This window comes from Moschus berezovskii, chromosome 7, assembly GCF_049115385.1.
Source record: "Moschus berezovskii isolate FMDL1 chromosome 7, NW_MosBer_1.0, whole genome shotgun sequence".
NCBI lineage: Eukaryota > Metazoa > Chordata > Mammalia > Artiodactyla > Moschidae > Moschus > Moschus berezovskii.
The window spans coordinates 76,940,460-76,955,962 of record NC_142466.1 but is presented as its reverse complement, the minus strand read 5'-3'; the positions used below and the strand labels follow the sequence as shown (position 1 = coordinate 76,955,962).

The following is a 15,503-nucleotide window of genomic DNA, read 5'->3' as shown; positions in this document are numbered from 1 at the left end:
GTAATCAGTATAGAAGTTTGAGAATGTAAGTAAGACTTTTTAGAGCATAGTAGATTTTTATTTAAGTCTACCCCTACCCCAAACTGACCCCTCCAAAAGTTACACATATTCACAATGTTACTACTTGGCTCATAGAAATGCAGTAGAAGTGATTACATGGATTTTAAGGCTAAGGTATACAAGTCAACACGTTTTCCACCTGGCGCTTTCAGTCTTTTGGAATGCGCAAGCACTGAGCCCAGCTACCTTGCTTGAGGAAGCCTAAACTAGCTCATGTGAAAAGACCACATGAAGATGCCCAAATGGAGAGGAATGGGAGCCCACTGTCCAACTTCCTGACAGTGAACATCATAAATGCTCACTGTATGTCATTAAGTTTTAGGGTAATTTATTACACAGCCATCAATAACTGAACAGGGCTCAAGTAATTTACAACCTAGAGGGAGAGATAAATAAAGACAAAAACAACTAACAAAAAGCAGGATGTGATAATCACCATGCAGAATGTAAACAGAAGGCCTTGAGAGAGGACCATAAAATATGAGTCTAGCTCCTGTATGCAGGTCAGGAAGCAACAGTCAGAACTGGACATGGAACAACAGACTGGTTCCAAATAGGAAAAGGAGTACGTCAAGGCTGTATATTGTCACCCTGCTTATTTAACTAATATGCAGAGTACATCATGAGGAATGCTGGGCTGGAAGAAGCACAAGCTGGAATCAAGATTGCCGGGAGAAATAGCAATAACCTCAGATATGCAGATGACACTACCCTTATGGCAGAAAGTGAAGAGGAACTCAAAGGCCTCTTGATGAGAGTGAAAAGGTTGGCTTGAAGCTCAACATTCAGAAAACAAAGATCATGGCATCTGGTCCCATCACTTCATGGGAAACAGATGGGGAAACAGTGGAAACAGTGTCAGACTTTATTTTTTTGGGCTCCAAAATCACTGCAGATGCTGACTGTAGCCAGGAAATTAAAAGACGCTTACTCCTTGGAAGGAAAGTTATGACCAGCCTAGATAGCATATTAAAAAGCAGAGACATTACTTTGCCAACCAAGGTCCGTCTAGTCAAGGCTATGGTTTTTCCCGTGGTCATGTATGGATGTGAGAGTTGGACTGTGAAGAAAGCTGATCGCCGAAGAATTGATGCTTTTGAACTGTGGTGCTGGAGAAGACTCTTGAGAGTCCCTTGGACTGCAAGGAGATCCACCCAGTCCATTCTAAAGGAGATCAATCCTGGGTATTCATTGGAAGGATTGATGCTAAAGCTGAAACTCCAATATTTTGGTCACCTCATGCGACGAGTTGACTCACTGGAAAAGAGTCTGATGCTAGGAGGGATTGCGGGTAGGAGGAGACAGGGACGACAGAGAATGAGATGGCTGGATGGCATCACTTACTCGATGGACATGAGTTTGAGTGAACTCCGGGAGTGGGTGATGGACAGGGAGGCCTGGTGTGCTGTGGTTCATGGGGTTGCAAAGAATCGGACACGACTAAGCGACTGAACGGAACTGAAGCATGGCTCAGCTGGTAAAGAATCCACCTGTAATGCAGGAAACCTGGGATCGATCCTTGGACTGGGAAGATCCCCTGGAGAAGGGAAAGGCTACCCATCCCAGTATTCTGGCCTGGAGAATTCCACGGACTGTACAGTCCACGGGGTCGCAAAGAGTTGGACACATAAATCACTTTCACTTTCTTTCAAGGGATAAAGCAGACAGGGTAATATGAGAAAGGCTTCACAGAAGTAATCTTCAAGCTATGGCCTAAAAGACACATAGAACTTTGCAGGAAAACAACAGTAATAAAAAGAAGGAAGGTGCAGGAGAACTTGGTAACAAAGTGGCATATCATATGGAATTCTTCAGAGACAAAAACTGAACTTGTGGTTTATACAATGTCTAATATTGAAACAGTATCAAACTATTTGAAGGACACTGTAGGAAATGTTACTCTAAAACAAAACAAGGTGGAGTTCTAGAGATTGACCTTAATCATGAGAAATTATTAGATTTCCTGCTGTTTAATCTTTATGCAAAGGGCTAACTCTGACCCCTAAGAAATGAAAGCCACTTATCAGTGCTTCCTTTGATGTACTGGCCAAGGCAAAACCCAGTACCTCGCTTGTTCATTGTCCCAGACCCAGTATCAGCTTAATGACAGCAATTCTCCAAGCTCAGCATTCTTTGGAGTTCTAGGGGTGATTTTCAGGGAGGCACTGATCTTGAACCTAAATGAAAAGAGCCAGCGCCTAATAACAGCCATAAAAAGCTGAGAAAATTAATAAGCTGCTTTAATCACTGAAATTTACCCTGACTTTTCTGATAAGGGCCTAAAGATTATATCTACAGGCAACAGGCCGACAAGCCAGGAAATAATCATTACTTACCAAACCAAATCAAAGCACTGAGCTCTTCAAGCTGCTCGACAAGTAGAAGCACGCAGTCTTTCTGAGCTGCCTGTTGGTGGTCTGTTTAGGAAACTCACCTTCGATCTGGGATCCCTCTCTCTAAATCAGTGCCTGCGTGACTCTATGAACTGTAGCCCACCAGGCTCCTCTGTCCATGGGATTCTCCAGGCAAGAATAATGGAGTGGGTTGTATGCCCTCCTCCATGGGATCTTCTCCATCAAGAGATCGAATCTGCTTCGAACCTGCATATCCTGTGTCTCCTGCACTGTAGGGAGGATTCTTTACTTGTTGAGCCACTGGGGAAGCCCCACTAAATCAGACTTGTTAAAACGATCAGGAAGGCAGTCTTTAAAAACCCTGATACTTTAAAACTGCTCTTCTCCTCACCTCATAAAACTTTTTTAAGGAGCCCACCAGGCATATCTTCAGGCTATCCACAATCTCCTGATGAGGCATCTGGAACACCACTCGTGAATACCATTTTGTGAGGGTGCTGGGGCAGAGGTGGGGAGAGAAGAAAGAGAAAAGATGAACACACATTCACAGAGGAAGGACTACATCTGAATGTCAGCACACACAGGCTTCTCCACGTATCAGTCACACGAGTATCCAGCAAATGCTTTTATGTTACATGTAAAAATCACACGCTGATGCAGGGAAAAGATACATGCAAACCAGCTACAGAATATAAATAATTGTGGATATTTGCTACCAAACTGCTTTTAATAGAAAAAAAACCTAGATATCCACCTACAGAGAACTAGTTAAATAAATAGTGCTGTAGCATATAATAAATTCCATGCAGCAATTAAAAAGAAACAATGGACATTTATTTATATTGATATGGGAAAATGTCCAAAATACATAGTTTAAACACACAAAAAATGAAGAACAGTATATACAGTAATATGCCACTTGTGTGTGTGCACCAGCTACCTAGAAGTGTTAATATGTACATAAAAGAGAACCTAAGAGTATATATATGCCAAATCTTTGGTGGTTGTTAATAAAAATAAGCCATGAGGAATTTTCACTTTCTCAGTTTCCAGAGATTTTTGCATGAGCATGCTTCATTTTTAAAATCAAAAACAAACAAACAAAATCCCTCATTTCTGGGGGGGAAAAAAATCCACTACCACCAAGCCACAGGCTCCATTCTGAAAGGGATTACACTGCAGCCAGGGAAGAAACTTACACGTGTGACAAAGGATTGCACAAATTAATATTATAGGAAGAGAGAGAAGGAAGGATTTTAGTATACTTTTACTACAATACTGAATACTCAAAAAATTTTATGGCCTTATAGTAAGACTAGGTGTTAAAATAAGGTAACCAAACACAACAGAGCCAGGAGTGGCACTCACAGATTGATGCTTGCGACGAAGCCAACCACGGAGCGCATGCCTCTGCTGGGGTCGTGGTAAACATCCATTCCAATCACCATTAACTGTTTCTGGGTCAGAAAGCAAAAACCAAACCAAAACATCCAAGTAATCCGTCAGCCCACCTTGAATTGTTGTCTGAACCCCAAAGCAACATATGAAAGTAAGAGGGGGAGAAAGGGTGCAACCAAACTGACATTTTTAAACACTGTGAACAAAGTCAGAGATTGTCAAGATCAGGGATTGGCATACTTTCTGTAAAGAGCTAATCAGTAAAGACCTTATGCTTTGTGAGCCACACTATCTCTGTGTAATTCTGCCACTGCAACACACAAGCAGCCACAGGTTGTAGTACATAAAGGAGTAAGGCTGCTGCTGCCAAGTCACTTCAGTCGTGTCCAACTCTGTGCGACCCCATAGATGGAAGCCCACCAGGCTCCGCCATCCCTGGGATTCTCCAGGCAAGAACACTGGAGTGGGTTGCCATTTCCTTCTCCAATGCATGAAAGTGAAAAGTGAAAGTGAAGTCATTCAGTCCTGTCCGACTCTTCGCGACCCCATGGACTGCAGCCTACCAGGCTCCTCCGTCTATGGGATTTTCCAGGCAAGAGTACTGGAGTGGGTTGCCATTGCCTTCTCCAAGGAGTGAGGCTATGTTCTAATAAAACTGCATTTAAGGACAGTGAAAACTGAATTTCATATCATTTTCATGTGTCTGGAGATATTAGTCTTATGTTTATTTTTCTCAACCACTTAAAAATGTGAAAACCAGTCTAAGCTTTTGGCCTATACAAAAACAAGCAATGAACCACTCTGATTACTAGGCAATGAGAATATGGAAAACTCTGGGAGGAAAATTAGGAAAATAGCCAGGCAGGACTGTTTGGGGAGATGAACTGAATGAAGATATATCTCAGCATCACTCACCAGAGGAATATCCACTCCCCAGAGCTCACCACCCAATTTACAGTTAATCTGAAGTAAAATTTTCTGGGCCACACTTCGAAGCCTGGTGGGCTGACCAATGGTTCGAACATTGATGACCTGTAGTAAGAGGGACCAAAAGGAATGGGGAAAGAGAACACTAGCAACCTCTCAGACAATGTAAACTACTCATAAGCAAATACTACATTTGCTCAAGAAACTCCAGCTGGCCGATAATTTACTTTGCACTAACGGTTCTAACTCTTAACTAGTCAGGCATGCGTGTACACACATGTGCACACAAAATGCAAATGAAAACCAAAAAACCAGCCAATAAAAACTTTCAAAAATATCTCATGCAGAGTAAAAAGAAATTACTCTCCGTAGGAAAAGCCAGCTTTCCCCTTTCAAAGGGACGCCTATACTCTCAGAACCCAGTCATGTGAAACAACCTGGTGACTTGGCTCTGAACAAGCCCAAGGTCTCATGTGGGAACATGAAAGCAGTATTTACAAAGAGCATCTGCTATTCGCCAGGTTACTCTAATACGGGAAGTTTCACCAGTTGGGTCTACACACGCTGGCTTCTAATAGTGACTTCAGTCTTTTTGAACACATTTATCTCTTTTCCAAGCCTCAAGGGAGGCTAGAGTTTCCATCTATGCCTCCTGCTCAGCTCCCACTCACCTGTGAGGGTACAGGAGTCTGCACACAGCACAGTTTTTTAATGGCCCCATAGAGATCGTCACGTGCGCCGATGATGATGCAAACAACCATCTGTATCTTCCCCTTGAGGAGATAAAGTATATATAAGTCAGGCTTTGGAACTCTGAGGGGACCCTGATAGGGTTCAAGTCAGGGGCAGTTCAAAAGTCTGCAAAGCCATAGGACCTTTAGTGTATAGTGGGGGCTGAAACAAAGATGGTGGACATTCCAACACAGACAAAGGTCCCTGAACGTGAATGGACCTTTGGGTTCACATTTGTTGGGTTCCAGGCTTCTTTGTTTAGCTATATAATATGCTACTTTAAATTATCTAGAGCTGGTCCTGATTACCTGACTTACTCATTAGGAGACTTAAGATGCCTGCAAAAGACTAGACTTAAAAATATGAAAGGGTTTCTTATTAGCTAATGCTTTTAATTCCTGACAATTTTTTTTGCCACTCTCTTTAGTAAACTAAGTGCCTTATGACATTCGTGCCACAGAACTTTAACTAGGAAATAGGGAACATAATACCAGAAGAAAGGATTCAGAGCCAAATGCAGAGGAAATGCAGTCACTGCCAAATCCATAAGATCTTCCTAACTCTCTGATTAGGAGAGAGAAAAATATTGCCAGCAGATTATCTTATATCAGTGTCTTCTACCTCTCATTACTTAAGAGATCTGATACTAAAAACAAAGGATCTGACTTCCCTGGTGGTCCAGTGGTTAAGACTCCATGCTTCCACTGCAGGAGGCGTGGGTTTGATCCCTGGTTGGGGAACTAAGGTACCACATGCTGTGCAGTGTGATTTTAAAAATTGAAAAAAATTAACGGAAGAGAAAAAAAAAAGAGGTTCTTTCAAAAACTGAATAAAGGAAAGCAGCACAGAAGTAAAATAAATTTGCCAACCTTTTATGCCAGAATCAGAAATCAATAGTATACTATTCCAAACCACATTAGTTTTAAATTAAGATCTTTCAGAGGACACACATTCCAGCAATCATATCAAAGAACTTCAGAAGTCACAGCGAACAAGGGCTGAACACTGTGAGCCTGTATCTAAGAAACGGATGTGGTTTTTTAGTCTCTATAATGAGTCACAAGTCTTTTTTACATTAACATTTAAACATAGGTAGACACACGCATGTGCAAATCTAGATTTTTGGCTTCTACTGAAAAACAAATTAAAAATCAATTTGACAATGCTGGGCTGTTATCTGCAGTCATGGGGTTTACTCTCTCTATTCACTAGAGTCCCCTCTCCTGGCTCACTTCACTCTGGCAGATATCTGAGTTTATGACCCTGAAATAAAGAGAATAATGAAACAGAATGCCCTAAAAATGACAGATAGTAAGACCAATATGACCAAGTAAGACCAAGTTACATTAGGAATGTAACTCATATCTATGTCAATATCCATGAAGGTTGTTGGCAGTGCACTCTCATAAAAGGAACATGCCAAGTCATGAGATGGGGGAGCTGAGGTACTAAGCTGGACTTTTCTTTTGAAAGCAAGGCAAAATTTATCAGGCCCAGGGGAGGCCATTGCAGAGTAAGAAGGCATGGAAAGTCAGCAAGAAAATACAAAGAAAGGGAGAACATGAGTGTGCTGCTACAGATGATACACCCAGAGTTGAGGATCAAGAGAAAGTCATGATGTGAACATAACCTAATTCTAGTATTGATCTCATATGAACTGACTCTTCAAGGACCAGTTATCTCCAAAACTTATTTCATGCTTTTGCTCCCTCCTTAATCTTCTTCCTCTGTTTTATATACAGATAAGAACTGTAGGCCTGAACTACTAAGCTGTGAATATTATGACCTGCTCAGCTCTAGTGGTACCATTCGGCTATCAGGAACAAGCTGATGGGCCCCCTGACAAATTCATCACCGGAGCAATTTGAACCTTAAGCCAGACCAGACTGTGACAGCTCAGTACTGAATCGTGCAAGACAGCACCTGGCCCAGGAAACTGCTTTCTGAGCACGACATGTTCTATAAAGATAACAGACTGAAGTTAAGTCAGCTATTCTCTCAGCTGATTACATGAGGAACAGAACACTAGAGTGAGTGTGAGTGCCAACACAGGAGAGAAGCAAACCCAGCCAAAGGGCATGAAGACTACTCTGTTAATTCAGTGTTTCATGTGCATATGAGTAAGACACAGGTTCCTGGACACCATCAACAGCAGACCCACAACCAAGGTAATATAAAATCAAGTATTTCAAAATGAGCATCCAGAAAATTTACTCAACGAGTTAATTTATACCTCAACCCCCAGCATGGATTGAATGGTTCTGATATAGGTCTCTATGCGATCATCCTTCAGTTCCACCCAGGCCGGTGGGCTCATACGCATGCCAATGGGGCCAGCTACCTTCTCCAACATGTTCACCAGCTCTCGGGCTTGATCCATTGCTCTCTTTGGGTAAAACAGTGCCCAGAAATGCATGGGGACCTAGGAAAAACCACAAACTATTTTTTAGTATTTCCCACGACATCTCCAACACTCCAACATCATTTCAGGAGATGTTACTCCAAAGAACAAACTGTTTTTCACTCTTTCTGCTTCAGTCCTCTCTTCAGTTCAGTTCAGTTCAGTCTCTCAGTCATGTCCGACTCTTTGCGACCCCATGAATCACAGTACGCCAGGCCTCCCTGTCCATCACCAACTCCTGGAGTTCATTCAAACTCATGTCCATCGAGTCGGTGATGCCATCCAGCCATCTCATTCTCTGTCGTCCCCGTCTCCTACCACCCCCAATCCCTCCCAGCATCAGAGTCTTTTCCAGTGAGTCAACTTGTCTCATGAGGTGGCCGAAGTATTGGAGTTTCAGCTTTAGCATCAGTCTTTCCAATGAACACCAAGGACTGATCTCCTTTAGAATGGACTGGTTGGATCTCCTTGCAGTCCAAGGGACCCTCAAGAGTCTTCTCCAGCACCACAGTTCAAAAGCATCAATTCTTCGGCGATCAACTTTCTTCACAGTCCAACTCTCACATCCATACATGACCACGGGAAAAACCATTGCCTTGACTAGACGGACCTTGGTTGGCAAAGTAATGTCTCTGCTTTTTAATACGCTATCTAGCTTGGTCATAACTTTCCTTCCAAGGAGTAAGCGTCTTTTAATTTCCTGGCTACAATCAGCATCTGCAGTGATTTTGGAGCCCAAAAAAATAAAGTCTGACACTGTTTCCACTGTTTCCCCATCTGTTTCCCATGAAGTGATGGGACCAGATGCCATGATCTTCGTTTTCTGAATGTTGAGCTTCAAGTCAACCTTTTCACTCTCCTCTTTCACTTTCATCAAGAGGCCTTTGAGTTCCTCTTCACTTTCTGCCATAAGGGTGGTGTCATCTGCATATCTGAGGTTATTGCTATTTCTCCCGGCAATCTTGATTCCAGCTTGTGCTTCTTCCAGCCCAGCATTCCTCATGATGTACTCTGCATCTAAGTTAAATAAGCAGGGTGACAATATACAGCCTTGACGTACTCCTTTTCCTATTTGGAACCAGTCTGTTGTTCCATGTACAGTTTTGACTGTTGCTTCCTGACCTGCATACAGGTTTCTCAAGAGGCAGGTCAGGTAGGCTGGTATTCCGATCTCCTTCAGAATTTCCCACAGTTTATTGTGATCCACACAGTCAAAGGCTTTGGCATAGTCAATGAAGCAGAAATAGATGTTTTTCTGGAACTCTCTTGCTTTCTCCATGATCCAGCGGCTATTGGCAATTTCATCTCTGGTGCCTCTGCCTTTTCTAAAACCTGCTTGAACATCTGGAAGTTCACGGTTCACATATTGCTGAAGCCTGGCTTGGAGAATTTTGAGCATGACTTCACTAGCGTGTGAGATGAGTGCAATTGTGTGGTAGTTTGAGCATTCTTTGGCATTTCCTTTCTTTGGGATTGGAATGAAGACTGACCTTTTCCAGTCCTGTGGCCATTGCTGAGTTTTCCAAATTTGCTGGCATATTGAGTGCAGCACTTTCACAGCATCATCTTTCAGTATTTGAAATAGCTCAACTGGAATTCCATCACCTCCACTAGCTTTGTTCGTAGTGATGCTCTCTAAGGCCCACTTGACTTCACATTCCAAGATGTCTGGTTCCAGGTGAGTGATCATGCCATTGTGATAATCTTCGTCGTGAAGATCTTTTTTGTACAGTTCTTTTGTGTATTCTTGCCACCTCTTCTTAATATCTTCTGCTTCTGTTAGGTCCATACCATTTCTGTCCTTTATCGAGCCCATCTTTGCATGAAATGTTCCCTTGATATCTCTAATTTTCTTGAAAAGATATCTTGTTTTTCCGATTCTGTTGTTTTCCTCCATTTCTTTGCACTGATCACTGAGGAAGGCTTTCTTATCTCTCCTTGCTATTCTTTGGAATCCTGCATTCAGATGCTTGTATCTTTCCTTTTCTCCTTTGCTTTTCACTTCTCTTCTTTTCACAGCTATTTGAAAGGCCTCCTCAGACAGCCATTTTGCTTTTTTGCATTTCAGTCCTGTCTTATGTAATGCCAACTACCTCCTGAGAAACCTGTATGCAGGTCAGGAAGCAACAGTCAGAACTGTACATGGAACAACGGATTGGTTCCAAATAGGAAAAGGAGTACATCAAGGCTGTATATTGTTACCCTGCTTATTTAACTTAGATGCAGAGTACATCATGAGGAATGCTGGGCTGGAAGAAGCACAAGCTGGAATCAAGATTGCCGGGAGAAATATCAATAACTTCAGATATGCAGATGACACCACCCTTATGGCAGAAAGTGAAGAGGAACTTTCTTGATGAAAGTGAAAGAGGGGAGTGAAAAAGTTGGCTTAAAACTCAACGTTCAGAAAACTAAGATCATGGCATCTGGTCCCATCACTTCATGGGAAATAGATGGGGAAACAGTGGAAACAGTGTCAGGCTTTATTTTTGGGGGCTCCAAAATCACTGCAGATGGTGACTGCAGCCATGAAATTAAAAGACGCTTACTCCTTGGAAGGAAAGTTATGACCAACCTAGATAACATATTAAAAAGCAGAGACATTACTTTGCCAACAAAGGTCCATCTAGTCAAGGCTATGGTTTTTCCAGTGGTCATATATGGATGTGAGAGTTGGACTATAAAGAAAGCTGATCGCCGAAGAATTGATGCTTTTGAACTGTGGTGCTGGAGAAGACTCTTGAGAGTCCCTTGGACTGCAAGGAGATCCAACCAGTCCATTCTAAAGGAGATCAGTCCTTGGTGTTCCTTGGAAGGATTGATGCTAAAGCTGAAACTCCAATACTTTGGCCACCTCATGCGAAGAGTTGACTCACTGGAAAAGACCCTGATACTGGGAGGAATTGCAGGCAGGAGGAGAAGGGGACGACAGAGAATGAGATGGCTGGATGGCATCACTGACTCAGTGGACATGGTTTTGAGTGAACTCCGAGAGTTGGTGATGTACAGGGAGGCCTGGAGTGCTGCGATTCATGGGGTCGCAAAGAGTCGGACATGACTGAGCGACTGAACTGAACTGAATGTAGATGTGTGTGATAAGTACATTGTGGCACGCTCACAATAGACTACTATGCAGCAATGAGAATGGAAGCTCTATAACTATACTTAATGATATTGAGAAACTCATCAAGCAAGGTTGAAGAACGAAAGCAGAAGTGAAAGAACATATACAGTATGGTTCCATGTATATGTTACATACAAACACAGCTTTAAAAAATTCAGTGCTGTTAGAGGTCAGAACAGTGGCCATTTTGGGACTATGTAAGGGTGACAGGCAGTAGTAATTAGGACCATGGAGAGGAGCTTCTGGGGCACTGGTGAAGTTCTGCTTCTTAACCCTCAGTACTGTTTACTCAATTTGTGAAAATTAATCAAAACTAAATTCATAAGTGTACCTTTTCTTTAAATATATTTCCAAAAAACATTTTAGAAACAAAATGTGTATACTTTATGCATGGCCAGAGCAACCAGGTTAGCAAAAAAGATTTTAAAATAATTATATACTATTTTTTTCTTTAGTTGCCTTGGTGGGAAACTTTTAATTTTACTTCTTTCACGGAAACTGTAGGGGAAAAGAGGAAGAAAGAGAAAGGAAGAAGGAAGAACAAAGAGCACTTGGCAATAGGCTGGCACTGTATGAATTACCACAACAATTTATTTCTTTGTCCTGAATCTATGGTCAAGCAAAGGGCTTACTTCTAACAACTCATCAATTCGCTCTTGTTTGAAGGACCTTAGTTTAGTAAGTAATTCCATGGGAATTCAGTTGGTACTTCCTCCCAAAAAGAAGACACTAAATAATTTCTGCTTCCTCACATTTCTAGGAATACTGGCCCTCTCTTTACCACCCCACAAATCACTTACAGTCAAGACGGAAAGGTCTCTGGTTACTTCCTTAACCCAGTTTAGTTCCGGAGATGTGATAAATGATGTATTTCTTAAGTTAATTCTTTCCATTGGCAGAATACGTCCTTCAATCTAAACAGAAAATAAAGCACCTATGACATGAACCATCTGCAAACATTAGTTAGAAAAATGTTCAAAGGCCTGGACTACTCTACTATATACATCTGCTCCTGTCATAACTTCTGAAAATGGTAGAAAACTGCAACTGTTAGCAGTTAAGAATCCATGTCAATAAAACTCTGAACACACACAGTTTTGACAGGCACTGCCCTTGAATTATTGAAGCTCTCGGTCCCCAAGAAAGGAATCAGAAAACAGTGTGTCTTTAGAATGAAGGTAAAATGACTATAAATTCAAGGTGAACAGGAAAATGATATTTAGAAAAATTTAAGTAGAAAATTAAAGAGAAAATGCCGTAATAAGACTGAACATAAACTACTATTATACTTTATACAAAAGAAAAACAGGAAAAAAAATTCATATAATGAAAGACCAAATTAAAGTGAAGAATAATAAATCAGATCTAAATATCCAAAAGTAAGAAGATAACTAAATTGATGATATATCTATACGATGGATATTTTGTGACCATTACAATCACTTTCTAAGTGCACTTAACATAATCCTGTTTTTGCAAAAAATAAACAGCAATGTATATATTATAAAAACTGAATTGAAGAATAAGTCAAGAAGATCCCCTGGAAAAAGAAATGGCAACCCACTGCAGTATTCTTGCCTAGGAAATACCATGGACAGAGGAGACTGGAGGCCTACAGTCCATGGGGTCACGAAAGAGTCGGATACAACTTAGTGACTGAACAACAAAGGAATCAGACTCATCTTTGCCTATAAAAGTAAAAACCTGCTGAAACTTTCTGGAGAGCAAAATAACAAAATGTACTGGAAACATAAATATATATGTCCACTGACCTAGAAATTTCACTTCCATAAATCTATGAAAATAAACATCATGTGCAAAGACATAATTTTAAGGATGTTCACAGATTCATTTTCATAGGAAAATGCTAAATTCAATTTGAATGTAAAAGAGTAAGAAATTATTAGTAAAATGAATTATCTGTTATCCATTAAAATATTCAGAAAAATATTAAATGACATGAAAAAACATTACAAATAAACTGAATAGAAAAAGAGGAAACCATTTAAATACATACTGCATGTGAGTATGTGCATACACATATACACAGACCAAAAAAACTAAAGGTTATATAGCAAAATGTTAACAGTGGTTACAGGTATTCTGATATAGCATGACTACAGATAAACATTTTTCTTCTTTGGCTTAAGTTTTCTACATCTTCAAATAATATTTAATAACATGAACACATGTTCAAGATACAATAATACATGAAAAAGAAGATGCAAAACCATATATAGTATAAGCACAATTTTATAAGAAAAGATTCACTCTCACAGAAAAAAAAAGTTTATGGAAACAAAATATACTGAAAATAATACTATCTTTTTTAATGTGCCTAAAATAAATCACTAAGATAGTATCTTTAGATGATGAAACTACTGATGTTTTTATTTCCTTCTTTACATTTTCCATGATATCCACATTTTCCTTATTGACTTTCCACTACTTTTGTTAAAGAAAAAAAAACAATTTCGGGACTTCCTTGGTGGTCCAAAGGTTAAGAATGTGCCTGGCAATGCAAGGGACACTGGTTTGACCCCTGGTCTGGCAAGATCCCACATGCTTGGGGGTATCTAGGGCTGTGCACCACAACTGCCGAGCCCATGCGTTGCAGGTACTGAAGGCTGCGTGCTCCAGAGCCCACGCTCTGCAAAGAGAGGCCACTGTAAGGAGAGGCCTGCGCACCACAACAGAGAGCGGCCCCTGCGTGCTGCAGCGAGCGAGAGCCTGCGCACAGCAACTAAGAGCCAGCACAGCCGAAAAAGAAAAGAATAGTAACAGAAAGTTAACAAGGAGTCAATGCAGAATGAAAGAGAAGATAGCATTAATTATTAGCATCTTAGGTATAACCTAGAGAGAAAAGTAAAAAAGCAATAAAAGCTAGTATTTACTGAACACGTGCTATCTGTCAAATATTATGCTAACGATTTTACCATGTAATTCTGTTAACTCAATATCATCTTTATTTAACAGATAAAGAAACTATGAGATGCTAAGCAATTTGTTTCAAGTAACCAACAAGGCAAGAGGCAGAACTGAGGTTCAAAGCCAAGGACTTTACCAACTCATGCTACCTCTGTACTATGTCTCATGCTGCATAAAATACAAAGGAGTAGACTCAGGAAAACTGCAGGCAGAAAGGGCCATGTGAAAATTAAAATGTACAAGCCTGAGACTTTATGCCTATGGGAACAACAACAGTAGTATATTCAAAGAAACACAAGTTAATCATTGGGAAAGAAAAACTTGCAGAGGGGGGAGAAAAAGACATAGAACAAGAATAATTTGGGCTGGAAAACTAAAAATGAGGTAAATTTTGAGGGTGAATATTCCTTTTGCTTTACTGGAAATTAACTCAGATCCTGGGAAATACGCAAGAAAATCTGTAAGAGCTAACAGCAAATTAAGTCAAGGAAATTCAAATACTATGACTAGGACCAAATAAAAAGTATAATAATAAAGCAAAAACTGTAAAATAAAGACAAGATAGGAAGTTATCATCTAGTCTCAGAAAGCTCTAAATTCTTTGTAATGCTATTTCCTACCATCATATCTTCCAGTTTACCTTATGTACATCTTTCTGCAGATACAGTCCCCAACGTGTCAGTTCATTGTTAGCTGTCTCATTTTTCGAAATTCTCTGTAGCAAGCATTCCAAAGCACTATGGTGCTGTTTGGGGCTCAGGTTGATCTGCTGGGTCAAATCCTGAATAGAAACAAAATGGAGATACTAAGCTATTACTTCTCCAGTATGAGATTAAAGAAACCCCTATGTAGAAAACATTTCCATAGAAAAACCGTTTTCCCACTGAAATCTGTAGAAATTTTTAAGTGTCTCCAAGGACTTTATTATAATAGCTCATGAAAGTGAATGAAGCATAAGGTTAAAAAATTTTAGCCATAAAAGTTAAGTTTTTTAATTGAAGTATAGTTGATTTACAATGTTGTATTAATTTCTGCTGTAGAGAAAAGTGATTTAGTTACACATATACATACACATACATACTTAAAGTAAGTATTTAAAATTGTCACTGTTTCTTTCTCATGACATCTAAATCTTATTCTCTTTCTCAATGCCATATAAGGGGACCTGACTATACCTATTTAACATCAAGACAGAAAAATGCCCTATGCCAGGCATGCAGGCAAATATAAAACACATCTAGTCTTATACTTCATGTCATATGATACTAGTCACTTAATGTCACTATAAAACACTTGTTTGGTCCAGGGTGTGACCTATAATAGGTGTTTTCTAAATATTTATTGTTGAATGAACATCTAATGGGATGAAGATTCAGAATCATGTAAGTGAATTCTTTCTTTAGCTTCTGTAACTAATGAACTGTGCGGCTGTTGCTCCCTGCGTGGCAGTCATTAGGGCAGTGAGTCTATGGGGCTATATAGATAGCTTTGTGATCATAAAGTCATTAGGTAACTGGGAGTTGTAAGGAAGAGCCTTGACCTACATACTGAAAGCAGAAGTATCAGAAGGTAAACATGA

The 15,503-nt window shown here is 40.3% G+C and overlaps 1 protein-coding gene across 2 annotated transcripts in view; it reads right to left on the bottom strand.

Moving 5' to 3' along the window:
* The window catches only part of PIWIL2 (piwi like RNA-mediated gene silencing 2), a 75,144-nt gene that overhangs the window by 28,664 nt on the left and 30,977 nt on the right, over nucleotides 1-15,503 (bottom strand). For both annotated transcript variants that reach the window (XM_055427183.2, XM_088837711.1), the window contains exons 13-19: nucleotides 14,565-14,705; nucleotides 11,797-11,910; nucleotides 7,705-7,893; nucleotides 5,411-5,512; nucleotides 4,728-4,844; nucleotides 3,783-3,871; nucleotides 2,806-2,911 (exon numbers count right to left, since the gene is read on the bottom strand). In XM_055427183.2, the coding sequence (XP_055283158.2) occupies nucleotides 2,806-2,911; nucleotides 3,783-3,871; nucleotides 4,728-4,844; nucleotides 5,411-5,512; nucleotides 7,705-7,893; nucleotides 11,797-11,910; nucleotides 14,565-14,705 (858 nt within the window). The remainder of the gene's footprint in view (nucleotides 1-2,805; nucleotides 2,912-3,782; nucleotides 3,872-4,727; nucleotides 4,845-5,410; nucleotides 5,513-7,704; nucleotides 7,894-11,796; nucleotides 11,911-14,564; nucleotides 14,706-15,503) is intronic.